General features: G+C 43.0%; 2 protein-coding genes across 2 annotated transcripts in view; one reads left to right on the top strand and one right to left on the bottom strand.

The window, feature by feature from the left end:
- Nucleotides 1-3,296, bottom strand: part of WDHD1 (WD repeat and HMG-box DNA binding protein 1) — a 22,768-nt gene extending 19,472 nt beyond the window's left edge. Inside the window, exons 1-3 of the mRNA XM_026051547.1 lie at nucleotides 2,848-3,296; nucleotides 2,269-2,319; nucleotides 977-1,072 (exon numbers count right to left, since the gene is read on the bottom strand). Coding sequence (XP_025907332.1) covers nucleotides 977-1,072; nucleotides 2,269-2,319; nucleotides 2,848-2,952 — 252 coding nt within the window. The 5' untranslated portion in view covers nucleotides 2,953-3,296. The remainder of the gene's footprint in view (nucleotides 1-976; nucleotides 1,073-2,268; nucleotides 2,320-2,847) is intronic.
- A 6,599-nt stretch (nucleotides 3,297-9,895) lies between these two features.
- SOCS4 (suppressor of cytokine signaling 4) lies at nucleotides 9,896-17,114 on the top strand. Its single transcript, XM_026051559.1, has 2 exons — nucleotides 9,896-9,937; nucleotides 14,477-17,114. Exon 2 carries the CDS (start codon nucleotides 14,577-14,579, stop codon nucleotides 15,885-15,887), a length of 1,311 nt encoding a protein of 436 aa, XP_025907344.1. The 5' UTR covers nucleotides 9,896-9,937; nucleotides 14,477-14,576; the 3' UTR covers nucleotides 15,888-17,114.
- The last annotated feature ends 621 nt before the right edge of the window (nucleotides 17,115-17,735 follow it).

Raw genomic sequence — 17,735 nt, 5'->3', positions numbered from 1 at the left:
GATGTTCCAGGCCCCTGATCATCCTGGTAGCCCTGCGCTGGACTCTCTCCAGCAGCTCCACATCCCTCTTGTACTGGGGAGCCCAGAACTGGAKGCAGTACTCCAGATGTGGCCTCACCAGGGCTGAGTAGAGGGGGATGATCACCTCCCTTGACCTGCTGGAGACGCTCTTCTTAATGCATCCCAGGATCCCGTTGGCCTTCTTGGCCACCAGGGCACACTGCTGCCTCATGGTCAACTTGTCGTCCACCATGACTCCCAGGTCCCTCTCTGCGGGRCTGCTCTCCAGCAGGTCCACTCCTAATCTGTACTGTACAGATCTGTACAGATCTCCTGCTTTTTCCTTTTTATTACCAGATACTGCAGGGGCATCCTAGGTTGCAGAAACAGAGCCAGCCTTCTATATCATTATAGGAATTTCAGTCTCCCAACCCATTTTGTTTAGTGATATATTACACAGTCTGATATCATCAGTATATGCACATGCAATGTGTATACATGTATGTAATGTACATATACACATACAATGCAGTAGATGTATAGCACGTACTACTATCAACACCTTTAATCACAGCAGAACCAAATTTATTCTTAAGATGAAAAGGAATGGAACAACTTGCTCCATAGAAGACGTTTATCGAGCAAGATTACTAATGGAACAAAATGTATTTAAATTACAGAAAGACTCTATTGCTTTGATGCTCTGTTGTGAGCAATTGGATTATTTCCCCCATGCACAATGTTCCTTCCTATTCAGTAACACAAGGCTGTTTAACATTGTACTGTGCTAACAGCTGGCCCACTGCCAACACCAGCTTGACACTGAGAAACTAGTAACAACTTCCAGGGTTTTATTTTTCCTCAAAAGGAGTTTCACACCAAATATTTTTCTTATTTGCTGGCACTTGCCTGGATTAAAGGCTATGTTGTACTTCCAAAGAGAAATGGAGAATTAATAAAACAATATGTCACTTACCTTCCCACTTCCAGGTTGCCAGCCAAGCCTACATATTGATTTAGCATTTATCACATCATTACATTTCTGCAGCAGCTGCCAGCTTGTCAYGCACGTCTGAAAACAAAACATTCAAAAATTAGTTTTCTAGCTTTGTGAAAATCATCTGTATTGTAAAAAAAAATCTTTAATGAAAAAGTATGGGAAAAATCTGAAAGGAAAAAACACTATCAGTTTTGGAACTGAAATAATGTATCTCATCCAAATGAGACGGTACATACCTCCAAGAATAAGTAAGAGTCGGCTTAGACAAGAAAATGACTTTAATTACAATACAGCTATTTGAAGCAGAAATAAGATCAAGGAACAAGTGCTTCAAATCAAGTACAAGACAAAGGAGTTCATATATCTTTAGATTAAAAAGAAATTTCCAGCCAATTTGCATTATTAAAATCCAGCCTGACCTTAGCAGGGTGACACACTACAGTGAGTTTAAGCCTCCCCTCTACAAATGAGAAGTTGGAAAGCACCAACCTGGATCCTGAGTCTGATAAACTAGATATGTGCATGTCACTGGCAGGTGAACTGCACGGGTTTAAAGTCTTCAGGGGGTCTTAATYTGATTGCAGGAAAAAAATCTCTTCCTATTTGGGGCAATCTTGCTCACATGATGGAAAGCAACTAGACCACTCAAAAAGACAATGCTTTGTACCATTTTCCACCCTCACCAACTGTCAGTTTCCTCCAGCATTTCACATGAAATTTGGTAAAATTAAACTCAAACAAAATATATCCAGACAGCTGTATATTAAGATAAAAATATTTCCTTTACCYTGAAAGCAGCTAGCTGAAATTCTACAATAAGGAAGTTGGTGTTAATCGCTATCCTCACACAGATGTGTTATTTCCAAATATGCTGAGGACAAGGCAGGCAGTGCTGGCCCATGAAGAAAGATGAACCAAAGATATGAAGGATTCCACAATCAGAGAACAGTCTGCAGCTATCAAAGCAACTGTTCAATCTTAAGTTTTGGAATTTCTCCCAGAATGAAATAAAAGCAATGTGTTCTCATCTCTTCTTTCAGGTGTTTCAGTACATAGCTACTCTTTTATCTGTACAGGAATTTTTGACATAAACATATGCCTGTGTATATACATAATAAAAAAATAAATAAAATAAATTTAAAAAAGCAGCTGCTGATGAGGACCAAAAAAAAGGCATTTATTCCAATCCAGTTGTAGACTGTTCTTGCTCTTGGTGAAATCCCCAATTTCACAGGAAACATTCAGCTCTGAAAGGTGGCCCCTTTTACCTGATCTGCAATTTTCCATACTCTGACAGATCCATCACAGCTTGCGGATGCCTGTGAAAGAGATGATTGCAAACAAAGGGACAATTAATGACACTGGGAAATTAATGCTATAAAAACAAAAGACTCCTATAACCACTGCCAGGAGTATACAAACAGTTTTAAAAAGGAAGTTTCCCGGCATAAGTCAGATTTATGCTTAGAATTTTCTAACACTATCAAGCCTAAATATTTYCAAAGTCAAAGCCTTTGATAGTTTCATTTGATTCCACTCTACTGTAACAAATTTTCATACTTAAGTGGGATTCACAAAAAAACGCTCAACATTATTGTTAAATTATTTCAGTGAATAAACTTTTCCTCTCTCCAATCAGATTGGCACTAGGGATTAGAGTAGAGAGTTACTGAAGATAGAGCATAATTGAGTGTAAGACAGAGACCAAGTTCTCCCAGGAGGCAGCAAATTATCATACATTCCAAGCTGAAATTAAATCATCTTATGTGCTTGGTCGCTATTTTTTCCCAGAAACACAATTTAAGAGAAAAGGAAATAAAAGACAGCAAACAAGAAAGTGCTTTTACCAGGAAATCATCCTTGGGATCAAAAGCAAGGCTTAAAACAGGAGCATCATGTCCTCGGAATGTTTTCTGCTTGCTGCTATCAGTCACCTCCACAACTTTGACCATGAAATCACTGCAGGTCACAACAGCACGGACATCAAAGAATTAATGTCACAACAAAAATCACATTGTTTCAGAGTTCCTGTGAATTTTAGTAGCCACTTGGATGTTAAAACTCCTTTATATGAAACTTATAGAGGTCATGAAAAGATCAAGTAATTTGTGACAGCTGGAAACAGTTCTTATTATCTGCATTCCTTCATTTCATGGCTGTCACCTTCCTSCTCAGTATGTTACAGAAAACCTCACTGAGAGGTTACTTCAGTCCCACGAGTTATTCTTCCCTTACGTGGTAGCCCTGCTCAAGCTGTATAGAAGCACTGGATTTTTGTACAAAGTTTTAGATCAAACTGCTTGATCTTTCTAATCAAAGCCAGATCCTGGGGCAGAGCTGTTCCCTCTGAAACAAGCACTGGCAAAGGCCCAAACTCATGAACCCTGACAGATTTGGAGATTAGGATGGTTATTGCCTCCAGCTGACCAGCCTCCTAGTTTCAGTGGAGCTGGTGTTTCTGTTCCACAGCTGCCAGAGTTAGCAACCCAGTGTATTCATTCAAACTGCTTTCTCATTCAATTCATACTTAACAGAAGCCAGAAACCAATACTCTGTCATCTCTGCTGTGAGGCAGAGGACAAATTCCAGCAGAGAGGCAAGCACATAGTTCAACTCAGATACAGTGCCCAAAGAGTTTACTAAATCCCATCAAGATTCACCTGAGTCTTAAACAAGCAAGAACATTGCCTGCCTGCTATTTCACCATCTCTATTAAATGCCTAGTGTATCTCATATAAAAGCGAACATGCTGCCCTAAGAAATCAGCTAAGCTATGTTTTTATCCCCCTCAGGGCACTCTTGCAAGTGTCATCTGTTATCATTTGGTAGAATAGCAGTGATGCTTATGCCAGAGAAAGACTCAGAGCTCTCACACAAATCAAAAGCCATCTAATTTCTGCATGCATAGATGCATCTGCAGCACCATGATCTGGAACAGTTGGGACATTAGCACACAGTCACAAACCCCTTGATGCTGCAACAAGATCCATATGGGCGAACACTTAGGTACTATAGGAAAGAGAGCTGAAAAGTCTCCTAACAAAAACACATTATTTCACAACACCAGGCATCCATTTTTAATTATTTTGTGGCTCATCTCTCTGAGAATTGCTTCCTAATGGTCCTTTTCATTCTTTTCCTCCTCTCCAGGTAAGGAACGACCCTATTCCACATGCTTTAGGTGTCCCTGCTCGAGCAGGGGAGTTGGACTAGATGATCTCTATAGGTCCCTTCCAACCTCAGCCATTCTGTGTTTCTGTGAAAGCATTTGCAATACTTTAAAATCCTCAAAAATATATGGATTAATGAAATTATTGGGAAAAAAAATAATCAGCAGGCAAGGAATTTGCTCCAGTTTGAAGGCCAGCAAAGCTTTTTCTCATCATGRACAGCTCACCTAGAACCAGCAGCAATTTTGGTACCGTCGCTATTAAAGACAACATGGTTGGCATTCATGGTGAAACGAGTCAGGATGCCATCTGGAGTTCCCTCAGGAAAAGTATGAATCTGAACAGTGTTGTTAGATACTGCTGTGATCAGTCTTCCATTCTAAAAACAAAACCCATCATAAGATTAGTTAGTTACACAAAATACATTTATGTCCAAAGAACTCCTCCAAACACTTTTATATTCGCTATATTTGTGCAGATTCACTTTAATAACACCCTAAGAAATCTAACAATAAAAGTAGCTGGGAGGTATTCTTTAAAATATACTCACCACATCACCCCAMAAAATAAAAACAGACATGCACAAAACTTTTAACACTCTATCTTTTAAAACAAACTGTAAAAGATAGTAGATGATCTTAGTTTCAGCCCTGCAAAACTAAACATATTGGTAGTCTTATTACTATAAGCAACTCCAGTTTCAACAGACATATGAATCCTAATGTTAACCATGTCTATTTACCATATCACGACATTCYCCACTTGCATCTTTACTAAAATGGCAAATACTCAGAGAAGTCACTAATGAATTTTCAAGAGATCGAACTAATTGAGGTTTTTGGCTTAATGGAAACATTCAATCCCTTCACAAAGGCAAGTGAGCCCTCAAAAAAGGAAGAATTTCACATGCTATTYAGATGAATATACTGCATCATCAGGAGAGGGCACCCTTGGACCAAATTTCCCAGTTTAGAGCATATTTCATTATACAAGTTCATATAGGTAACTTAATTGTCTTCTTGCTCCCAAATAATCAGTTCTTCAAGTTATGAAAAGGAGCAGCCTTAATGTTAAGGAGAAAGGTCAGGTTTTACTTCTAATGCCAWAACAAGTAAGGATGCTTCTGTAGCCTGTCAAATTATTACGACTTGCTATTTAACAAAAAATATATTCTCTTGTAAGGCTGTTAGAGAGCGGTCAGAAGCATTTCTGGGCTGAACACTAATTGTGACACTAAATATTAACCAGTTGGCTCAAGTATTAGAAAACAGACACAGACTTTGTGAATCTAATTTTAAATGAATAGAAAGCACCATAAAACCACCTCTTGGCTCATTTATTTCCACATAACCTTCCTCCCCAAGTCAACAATTTAGAGCCTCTGGGATGGGGGAAGCAAAAAAGTAGGAATCGGCTATTGTCAAAGGCTGCAAATAAAAATATTAATCTCCTCACCACTGGAGAGCAGAGCTACACTAAGAAACACTTATTTTTTCTTAATATTTGATCACATCTCACCCTGGGAAACTTTTTGCAACTCACGCTGTGAGAAAACACAGAAGCTTATAAAGTTCACTGCATAATTAGCTTAATCTGCTAAATTTGTTTCTTAAAAAGGAGATCAAAGTCAGAAGCAAGTTTGGTTTAAGGAATAATTCCTCTGCAGTCTTGGATGGATAAAATAAATTRTCAGAAGTACTCTTACGCTATATAGCAATAAAATACTTAATTGAATGAATATGCTTATCCACATTTTGAATATCTTTAATTTCAGATTTTTTWAATTAAATAGTTTAGTATTTTAGAAAATTTGCTTTCATTACCATTTTAATGCTTTCACTCAGACCTAAAGACAGAAAGTGTTCGTGTGCTCCAATTTAAATACCTGTTGCTTTAAGCAGCACTCAAAATCTTTTCATATATTAAGACAAACAGCTACATATCAAAGGAATATCAGACTCTATAACGTACTGTGCACAATATTATTCTGTAAATAAGCCCAAGACAYGTTTACTCACATGACCAGCACTCCAGAGTTTCAAAATAAATCTGGAAAGTATTTGCACAATCACGGTATGTATCTACATCAGCAGAACAGAGTTTACAAGAACTTTGTTAACTATGTTACCTTTAAAGCACATGAATAGGCCTTTTCTCCCAYGTTAATGGATTTTGGATCATCATCATCCAGGTTTTCCCAAATCCTGACATCTCCATCACTGCCACAGGTTACAATGCAGCTGTTCAAAGACACAGAATCTGTTAACACAGAGCTATGGAAAGCACAACCACAGATTTCCAGTCTCCAGATGAATATGTTACTAAAATATTAGTAAATATTAATCTTTTAAAAACTGTAACACAATACATACTATATAGTTTGCTGAATAACTACATTTATCATGCCTACAATAAAAAATATTGTTAAATATGTGGAAAATACTTTAAAAGGTAACATAAAAAGTAGCCTAACACAGTAACTGACACTGATCTAAGGTGACCATTATTTTTTTTTCCCATCTTCTCTCCCCTCCAGGCTCTAGAAGGAAATTTYCAAAGGACTTAATTAACATTGATTACTCCAAGAACAGAGCATTTAATTGCTTTTTAAATCTTTGAAAGTTTACCTTAAAGCTAATTACAAAGCTGAGAGCAAAGCAAGAGGCTTAAAGTATACTTAAGCAAAGTTTAAAAAATGAAGGTATTCCAGATACACAGAATCTTCAAAAATAGCCAACTCCAAATTCATCTGTCCAGTCCACTAAAGGTAACTTTAACAATTTTAATATTACAAACTATAACCTGAGATTACTGAGTAAGTAGTTATTTTTTCCACAGTTTTGAATGTCTCACTTTTCTGCATTTTACTAGTTTAAACCAATGCAAGATTACTAGTTTACAGTTCCCCAAAGAATTACAATTAAGCTCTGAGGCAATACRAAGTCAGAGGTGATGCCGTAACGCTGCTCTTCAGCCTCAGCCCTTTGAAGGTTGTTCATCGACAGCAACATTGATACYGAAACACTCATATCTGACCCTCCTTTTGACCCTGCTGTTAATGCAAAAAAAGAAAAGCCTCCACTTACCTCTTCTGTTCAATTCTTTTCTTAAACTGCATCTTATTATAGCCTACCACCATCATCATCTCTCATAGGAAGATCCTGTTTCGCTCTACTTATGACTATGTTTATTTAAAAATATTTCTGCCCCATGAATGGTGTTTCTCTCAGGAATTTCATGACTGAAAACAGGCACTATTTGGGCACGTACCTCCCGGAGTCGTCAAAGCAGACGTCAGTGTGGCCCTCTGTGTGCCCGTAGCGCATCGGCATCTTCCCCCTCACCAAGTTACCTGGGAAGGAGAAAGATAAATAAAGARTAAATAAACAAGCAAAGGAGAAAGCCTCAGAAAGACTTCACCTGCTTAGCAGAGGAAGACAAAAACAAACAATTACAATACAGGAAAATTTTAAAAATACATAAACAAAGAATTTTTTATTAAAAAAGTCTCAGAAAAAATAAACAATTAAATATACAGGAAATTTTTAAAAATACATAAACAAAGTTTTTTTTTATTAAAAAAAAAAAAAAGCCTCTGAAAGACCATGAAGGGTCGGTGCACATAGGGAACCCACAGGCCCAGGCCCCTTCCCCAGCAGACTGGGGCACCCAAGCGAGGCCACAGCACACCCCCAAACACTGAGGGCTGCCCAAAACCAAGAGAAATAAACCCAAAGCAGGGGGCCAGGAGCACCTGGGCGCCGAATGTGGGCCTTGGCGCCCTAGGCCGAGCCGCCCAGGACAGCAGCAGTAGCTGAGGAGCCCGCCGCACCCGCGCCATTTTGCCCCCCTCCCGCCGCAGCCCCGCGCCATTTTGCCCCCCGTCTCTTCCCGCCGCGGCCGCGCCATGTTGCCCCCCAGAGCCGCCCTGCTGCCCGCACCGGCCCCGCCGCCCGTTTCGAGCCTTCCCGCGCTCGGCGCTGCCGCCTTCTCCTCGCGGGCCCGCCCTGGGGGCCGGGCGTGCGGCGGCGGGGAGGAGGGAAGGCGCGGCGGGGCCGGCCGCGGCCGGCAGAGGCAGGATGGCGGCGGCGCAGCGGCGGCCGCGGCAGCGCTAGGCGAGGGCGGCCCTGGCGCTGCCCTTGCGCTCCCCGCGCCGCCTCTGCCTCCTCCAGCGCCAGGTAAGGGTCGCGGGGAGCCGCGGAGAGGCCGGGCCGGGCGCGAGGGACGCGACCCCCGGTGCCGCCCGCGCAGCCTTTGGTGCCGGTTTAAATCGCGATGCTCCTTCCTAGACCGATTGCATGAATGAATCGTCACTTTTTTTTTTTTCCTTTTCCCTAGTGAAAAAGTGTGCATGCTTTGCTTACATGTATCCTCTCAAATTATAAAGTATATTAAAAATTATAAAGTATATATAAATTATAAAATTATCCCCTCAAATTATACAGTGTGCAAACTATGTAGGTCTTAAATGTATGTGTCCGAACATATAAATGCTGACATTTATATGTGCCTATATACGTATTTTATGTCTTATATAAAAATATATCTTCACACGCATGCATCCATGTAGAGAGGGATATATTTTAGTCTTAGACCCTATAGAGTATGAGAATTGCAGGGAAACTCTGAATCAAGGACGGGTCCTTGGTGAGGCTGGATCCTTGTCACCGTCTGGATCCTTGTCACCATCAAATAATGTTGGTTTTTTTTCTTTGAACRTGCTGAGAAATAGGAGGAAAGCATCATGTGGGGTATTTTGGAGGGGAAAAAGGGTTTGAGCTCGGCATATCTGAAATAAGGAGAGGAAAAAGGGAATTCTGTGCCTTCTTTATGGCGCTCTAATGACCTGTCCCCGTTTATTCCTGCTTCTAAGCAGATCTGTTTCCAGGAGAACCGCTTTTATTTGCGCCCTGGTCTGCAGGGGGTTATCAGTGGCTGGGCTGAGCGGGGTGATGCGTTTGTTGCGAATGCAGTCGGGTGCTGGATGGGAGTCACGCTGCCCGTCCTTCCAGGAATGAGCGAGCCAAGGGATCACAGAGCAGCCACCTTCTTGCCTCCTTCCTTCCTGCCTGCCTTTTTCTTAATGTGCCAGTTCCATTAGTAAATCCCGCGTGCGAGGGACACGTTTTCCAGGGATGCATCCTGATACATCTCGGGAAATCACAAATCCCGGCGAGGGCACTGGGGCTATTCCTGCCTTACCGCCAGCTCCAGGCTGGGGCTGAGACAAGCTGGTATCCTTGCACATTCCTTCTTTTAGCATGCAGGTTTTCTGRAGCAACCCATTCCTGAATTGTTTTGCAATGCGAAAGCTGTAATAAGATCCGTGCTGTGATACGAGCGGATGAGGAGCCCGGAGGTGTTATTCTGAATCCACCTGCTGGAATAACTCCCAGCCTGGCAGGGATTCCTAGGAAAGCTGGCAGGAGCTCGGTGCAGTCCCATAGGACTAAGGTGAGGGAATGCTTCGTTGAGGGAACGCTCCGTCTTTGCCGCCTGCAAGATTGCATTTGTCCAGCTGTAACCTAGAGCTTCCACAGGATATGGTGGTTTCCTTAATTAATAGGTGTAACTTATGGAGAGGGCAGCACGGGGCGGGAGCCCTCATCCGTCCTGCTCTCCTATTAGGTTTCGGGGTGGAGCGCGACATCCTGGTCATGGGCTATAAAACCCTCACGGCTCCAGTGCCCGGGCACCCGCTGCCGCCTGCCAAGCGCGATGTTGGGATCTCCCTTAGCGTTTGAACGGAGTGTCGGTCGAGCTAGAGGTACGAGCAGCCCTTGAACCTGCTCCCTGTCATTCCCGCATCCTGGATGCGGATAACGGAGCCCCCGTGCCAGGGAGGCGGTGGTAGGAAGTACCGGGGGTGGTTGTTGCTGTCTGCAAGCAGGAATTTTGTTGTTCGGTTTGTGATTATTTCCTTAATGTGCTGCAAAGACCTCGGGAATCGAGCTTGGGCTTAGGTTTCTTGGACTCGGTGTCATAAATCAAAAYAAACATAGTCAAACCTGAGAAAAATATGTTGAGATAAAAGGAATCAAGGTTTAGCATTGCCCTTAATAGTTGGGCTTTTTTCCAAAATAAGTCAATAATAGCTCAACTCCAACAGAAGGTCAGGCTTTAAAGTGCAATCTGTGGCCAAAATGTAATTGGGTGAAATTAATGAAAACAGCATGTGATCGGTGGTTTTTTTTTTTTTTATGATTGTTTTGTGTAAGATAAAAGAAAAATAACTAAATACCCTAAAGAAAAGTGAGTGGAGAAATGCAGGCTATTCAGAGAGGAAGCTCTGCAATTCATTACCCATTGCTGTGCTCCCTCCCAGTGCTATCAGTTTCTAGGAAGAATATTAAATTCTGATACAATTCCCAGTTAATTCGGTGGTCTTTGTATGCTCTTTTGTTTAGCCAGAGATACAATCCTTGGAGGTTTCCAAGACTTTTCAGGGCTTGACTAGGCAAAGCCATGGCTCATCTGTGCGACCTCCTGTTCTCCCTTCCACCCAGCACTTCAGTGCTCCTGTGGTTTTCTATTTTTTTTTTTTCATTGTACAGAAGCTGAGGGCTGAATGAAAAGGAGGTACTAGGCTAGAGATTCACATTTGCTGCTATTGGAGTTTCTGGATGTTTTGTCACTGTCTTAGCCCTAGGATGCAGCTGTAAGTGACTTGCAGCTGTTTCTTGCAGCCAGCCTCTGGTTAGGAGGTAATCTAACACACCAGAGCAGCTACAGGTGCTGCCTTTAGCTGAGTGCTGGTGTCAAGGCAGCAGGATTTGAAAGGGAGAACATCTCATGCCGCCCTCTCGCTCGGAAGCCCTGCAGGAGAACCCTTCTCCTCCCTAAACACAACAGCAGCAACGAGGCACCCAGCGCTCTGCTTGTCCCCAGGGACTGTGAGCTGGGTCAGTGGTAGGTAACCTTGAACTGCAGCCGGGTCCCCTGGCCTGAAGCGAACTCGCTTCATTCCTGCACATTCATTTTCTCTTTGTCGTTTGTTTAGGCACGAGCGTTTCGAGTGTCAGAGTTTTGTCAAATCTGCTTCAGAAATGCCCTAAGTGTCCCCACTAACAAGAAGGCTTTTGTAGGCAGAAGACTCCAAGCATAATCTGTATCATTTTCTATCAGAGGCCTGTCCCTTTATTTTTTTGCAAAAGGAGAGTTCCCGGAGCTGGCATGCAGAAGTTGTACAGCAAATGGCTTCTGCATTTACCATTGCCCTGTAGCAGCTATGTTCCCTTTTTCCCTTTCTTACTAGTCCTCCCCTGCTCTTTCAGTTGTCATTAATGGATGCGCAATGTGCAGTATTTTCTTTAAAAGTTTTCAGTTTAAGGAGCAGATGGTTTAGATGGCCTAAAAGTGGTCATATAGCACTGTGTTTTCTGAATGCTTCAGTGTTCTTAGTGTCTTTTTCTTTCCCAAACCCAAAAGATTTCCAGTCCCTGTTTCTTTCTGGGTGCCCAAGTGCAGGGGAGGTGCATTCTCAAACACAGCTTGCCTTGGGTTGCAAACGAGCTTCATAGCAGGATTGGAAACTGAGCCTTTGCTCTCATCCCCTCTTTGCAAAATTGTCCTCAACGCCGGCTCTCACAGGCTTCATTTATTCTGCACCCTTTTCGCAGATTCAGTGCTAAATCTGATTAACAATTACTCCTCTGACCTAGCAGCTTTGGTGCCTGCAAACCCCGGGGAAACGGCCTTCGGTGGCGCTGCCTAATGGTGCGTGTCCCACCGCGTCATGTGCTGCGCTGCAGTTCCAGGGCTCAGACACCACTCGTGGTATGGGGTAGGAGAAAGGTACTCAGCAGAGCACAGCTTTGCCATTAAATACAACAACAAAACCTAGAAAAGACACAAAATATTGAAATTATTTGAGTGGCGAGGCYGAGCTGCTAAAGTAGGAGAGAGCAGACTTACGAATAAAACTCTTTGCAGCACTTTGGGGTTTTGTGCATTTTACAGTTTTTAATTACCAGCCCATGTTCTGCATATTCCTATCCCTTATATGGGCTGGATGTGCAGAGTGAGATAATTGAAGGTTTCAAAAGCAATTACAAACTGTCATATCCTAATTTTTAAGTACTTGACTTTGCAGCCGAAATGATAACTCTCTTTCCAATTAAAACTCCCATATATATAATGTCATTTACCACAGGATGAATCTAGAATAGCTTTTTGTCTTCAGCAGTTACTCCAGATAAGGATACCCAGGGTAAATGAGATTGCCTTTTCTGTCTTTTTTATCATTGTGAAGTAACTTGGTGCTCCACTATAGCTGTTTCTGAACAAAAAAACATGAATGTTACAAGAGCAATCAATGAATCTTGGTCTAAATAAAGTTTTGTCAGGTTTCTCATATATTGTCTTTCTCCAATCTATACTGTATTCTACAATGTTTTCACTCAGAAATGATATGCCAAACCTCAAGAGGGGAGAAAAATGTTATTTAGATAATTTATAATTGGTGAAATACGGGCCCCACTCTTTGGTTCCACTTGAGACCAGCAAGTTATTGTTCATCTAGGTTCCCTAGTGCATTTTTTTCCCCCATATATTTGTAGTATTTTCTCTCTTTTCCCTCATTCTGTCTTTCCACCTCCCTTTCCCTCACTCTTCCCTCCATCCACAGCTTGTGGCTTCGTGAGTTGCAAATAATGAATTTAAGGCCCAAACTGCAGGCGTGCAAGTTGCACGTGGAGTGCACATGGCACCCGCATCGCTGCGAGCCTTAAGTTGGAACCCAGGCAGCTCCGTGCAGCCGTGAGGAAGAACTTGTTTGGTGTGAGGGTGCCCGAGCCCTGGCCCAGGCTGCCCAGGGAGGCTGCGGAGGCTCCTGCTCTGCAGATCTTCCCAAGGCGCCKGGRTGCGCCCGGGTGCCCCGTGCTCTGGGTGTCCCTGCTGGAGCAGGGGCTGCGCTGGGKGATCCCTAGGGATCCCTTCCAACCTCAGGCACTCTGTGGTTCTGTGAAGCCGCTGGGCTCCGCTCCTCCCTTCCCAGAGCACAGAGGGGGCCTCAGCGCCTGGGGACCCAGCTGCCTAATCCCCATGATGACAATGGATTGAATGGAGAGAGGAAGTGGATGCCCTTTTCTTTCCCTGCTTGCTATTTACCGTGTCAATAATTAAAATAAAAGCAGAGAGAGGAACCGTATCTCATTTTGCTGCAGGAACCCCTGATGATGGAAAGTCTTTCTGCCTTCTGCTTTGCCTCGGGACACGGCAGCATACGGAGCATATTGCTCCGTGCCTTGAAAAATTTCTGCTGTGCTTTCAACTGAGTGCTCAGAGAGGATTTTTATCTTTTCTTTTTCTTTCTTTCTAGAAAGTCAGTATTCAAAAGGAAAGGTTTTATCTGCTGGGGAATTCAATGCCCTTCTGGAAACAAAAGCAAAGGAAATAAGCGCCCGTAGGTCTCCGAGCGATACTGATTTTAATAATGTAAACTTTCTTCTCTAATGAGTAATAAGCAGTTCCATCTTTCATGGCCTTTTTAAATTGCTTTTAGGAAGAGATCTGGATTTGTTTTAATCCTTTTCAGTATGTAAAGCCCTAGCTATTTCAATCCCTCAGGGACTCGGTATTTTCTAGCTTCATTTAAAAAAGCAAATGAAAACAGCTTTCAAAAATTGTCAGTGTCTGTGACTGGTAATTTATATATAGATATATACATGCATATATATAAGTGCGTATATATACACCTATATATAGATATATACATATATATGTATATATAACCAGAAAGCGACCCAAAAGTGTCAGTTAAGAATAAGATCTCTGGTATCCCACTTTGTGGATTAGCAACAAACAGGCATATCATCTAGGTACAGTAGCTCTTTGTACTCTGACCTACTTGTTTCTGTTCTGGCTTGTTCCTTCTTGAAAGGTTATTTGAAATAGATGCAAAATTTGCTCAATCAGGTACCGAAGCAGCGTCACCTGCTATGTGAAGTGCCTCGTTTTGCAGTGGTCCCTTGCTGAATGTGACTGCCAGCAGCTGCCCCTCTCTGCTCYGCTGTGTAGACTGAATGCCTGCTTTGAAAACATAAATGCCTGCTTTAAAAACATACCAGGGGATCACTTCTGTAGGGTGCTCATTGTAAGGAAGGGTTCAGAAAGCCTTGGTCTGGGATCAGATCAGTCTTTGTGAATTGTGCCCGTAAAGAATTTGCCTCCCTCTTTATTTTTAATGTGGTTAACAGCAATTAATCATTATCATTATGTATAGCATCATCCTGTGTATGCACCTGCATGGGTCTCATGCTGTGGATGTGCAAAGCTGTTCACTTGCTTGTGCTTTCTTTTTGTTTAGGTCCTTCTGGACAGAGTCTCAAAGAAGCTCCCTGCTACAGAAAGCCCTACAAGAGAAACACACAGCACTTTTTGGAAACCTGTGAAGCCAAACTATTAAAATGGCAGAAAACAAGGACAGTAATATTAAAAATGCAGATGTGAGGCCCAAAAGCAGCCGGAGCAGAAGCGCAGACAGAAAAGATGGTTATGTCTGGAGTGGAAAGAAGCTCTCCTGGTCAAAAAAGAGTGAGCACTGCCCTGATGCCGAGGTAGGAAGCGCTGCAGGAAGATCAGGGGCCGGTTTAAGGAGTCAAGAGAGGAAGTTCAGCTGCTCCTCCGTTGAGCTGGATCTTGATCACTCATGTGGACACAGGTTTTTAGGCCGCTCTCTCAAACAGAAGTTGCAGGACGCTGTGGGCCAGTGCTTTCCCATAAAGAACTGCAGCAGCCGGCATGGCTCTGGGCTCCCGTCGAAGAGGAAGATCCATATCAGTGAGTTAATGCTAGATAAGTGTCCCTTCCCTCCGCGCTCGGAGCTGGCCTTTCGGTGGCACTTAATTAAAAGACATACGGCCCCTATAAGTCAGAAAGCAGAAGAGTGGATAATTGCAGATTTATCCCAGAGCGAGGAGAAGGAGGATCCACTGAGGGACAATGAGGTTGCCGGTGCGGGAATGGACTCTCCGTCCCCGTCCTGCGACCTGACCGACAGCAGCTCCTCCGGGGCTGATTCCAGGGCCGAGCAGGTTCCAAGCAAAGCAGGACGGAGCAGTAAAGAYGAGAGCGATATGGACTCTGACGACGATGTCGTTACCCTGTGCACGAGTTCCAGGAAAAGAAACAAGCCCAAGTGGGAGACCGATGATGAGCTACTGCGGATGGAGACGCCTCCCAAATACCACACGCAGATCGATTACGTCCATTGCCTAGTCCCGGACCTCCTCCAGATCAATAACAACCCCTGCTACTGGGGAGTCATGGATAAATACGCAGCCGAGGCCCTGCTCGAGGGCAAGCCAGAGGGAACGTTCCTACTACGAGATTCTGCCCAAGAAGACTATTTATTTTCTGTGAGCTTCAGACGCTACAGTCGTTCTCTGCACGCGCGGATAGAGCAGTGGAACCACAACTTCAGCTTCGATGCCCACGACCCTTGTGTCTTCCATTCCCCCGACATCACGGGGCTCCTGGAGCACTATAAAGACCCAAGCTCCTGTATGTTCTTCGAACCGCTTTTATCCACCCCCTTGAACAGGACTTTTCCTTTCTCCCTCCAACATATATGCAGGACAGTTATCTGCAACTGCACAACTTATGATGGTATTGATGCACTTCCTATTCCTCCGTCAGTGAAGCTCTATCTGAAGGAATATCATTATAAATCAAAAGTTAGAGTACTCAGAATTGATGTACCAGACCAGCAAAGCTAGAAATATTTTTATGAAAGAATGAAATTGTCTCTAGTATGTCCAGTCTCCCCTCCCTTTTAGTTTTTTTTAATGGCAGTTCGATTTTCTTCTCTTGCAAACTAGCCTCTGCCTGAGGCATCTTTTTCATCCAAATGTACTTTGAGTCTTCCCACCTCTCTTTCTAAGAAATTATATTCATTGTGGGCTTTTGGTACTGTTCCCAGTCTAGGGTTTTATGGAATTTCAGGTAGGCTTTCTGGTTATTTCTATAGATGGGTATTCTTTAGATCTAAAAACCTTAAAAATCAGTTTGGAACTTTATCTGTCTTTTATATTGTAATTTGCATATGTTGCTGACATGTTGGAAATAATGCACTGTAACTAAAGATTGACTCATCTGTATTTTCTGCATTTCTTTTAAAATGAGCGCTCARGCCTCTGTGTGTGTCTAAAAACATCATAAATTCTTCAATCTCTTTCTAATTTTACTTTTCCTAGCAAAAAATCTTGGAAGAGGATAGGATCTTTCTATAAATACATCAGGAGACTAAACGCCAGGGAGGGGAAAAGCAGCTCAAGTCAGGGACCACGTTTAGCACAAGAACAAGCATTATATAAACCGGTCATGTTTTTAGGCTGGATGGAGGGAGGGCTCATTATTCATCAGAGCAACAAAGTTCTGGAACAGCTTTTCATTTTGTGTATCAGCAATAAAAAGTAAACTACTTGTAACTGGCATTTGATCAGTGTGTGGAAGGGATAATGTGGCATAGATGATTATGATGGATGGGGTTTGGATTTCATACCTCGGGATGTGCTTTCTATGTTGGTTACTACTTCATTACATGAAATACTTGGTTTTCACTATAAGGGCTGCTTCTGAAATAGTAAAGGATGGGGTAGGGAGGTAGGAAAGAAGGTATTTCCTTAAAAATCTAGTACCATTTGTATGTATTAAACCATTTGATCTTGCACTGTTGATTCTGAAGTGATGGATGACTTTCTTACTTTGTAAGTATATATTTTTATTTTTTTTAACAAGTTCATTTTAAAGAACAAAAGTCTGCAGATTTGGCTTGCACTCGGTAGCATTTGTTCAAGTTGCCTGCTTTCAGATTCCATGTGCAGGAAAACTGTGCATGGAAAATGCATTACTTCTGTTACATGGATGGTCAGATCTGCTGAATTATTGGTAAAATCCCGCTGAGAATGGACCTAGGATGAGGCATGAGGCTGTAGTGCTTTCCAGAGCAGCCTCGTGGGAACAGCTCTGCAAGATACAGCAGTGTCCTGCGCTTCTGCTGCCTTCCCTTGGATGGCTTCACATATCTCCTCTTCCAGAACTTGTCCCTCAGAAGTATTTTTGATGGGGGAGCTGTAACTGCAATAACCATCTTGTTCTTTCTCCTCTGAACCCGGGATCTTGGTATCCTTTTGAAATTCCCTTGGGATGGAGGCTGCCAGCGTTGCATGGCTTTACACATGCAGTACATCCCATCAGATCCAGCAGTCCCGTGTGTGCGGAAGCAGGGAGTCCAGCACAACACATCCCTGCTGCTGGAGCGAAGGCCGAGCGCTGCAAAAGCAAAGGCAACACTTGAATATTGGAATCCCAGTTTCTAGAGAATCCACGGGGCTTGTGGACACCAAATCCATCCAGCAGGTTGGGTTTTGGGGAGCAAGGGATGTGCTGTCTCACCTCTGTCCACCCTCATGGCACTGTAATTTAAACAGATTTTCAGGGACATCTGCCTTGAGACCAGCCAGTTTTTCCCTCTGTTTTAAATAGGTTAGAAGCAAAGTGTCTAGGGAGAAAAAGCCCATCAATCTGTCACGCTGCACGTGGGTGAATGCACTATGGGACAAACT

The sequence above is a fragment of the Nothoprocta perdicaria genome, unplaced genomic scaffold, assembly GCF_003342845.1.
Source record: "Nothoprocta perdicaria isolate Ctin4 unplaced genomic scaffold, notPer1 scaffold_76, whole genome shotgun sequence".
In the NCBI taxonomy this organism is placed as follows: Eukaryota; Metazoa; Chordata; class Aves; order Tinamiformes; family Tinamidae; genus Nothoprocta; species Nothoprocta perdicaria.
This window is presented reverse-complemented; position numbering and strand designations above follow the sequence as displayed.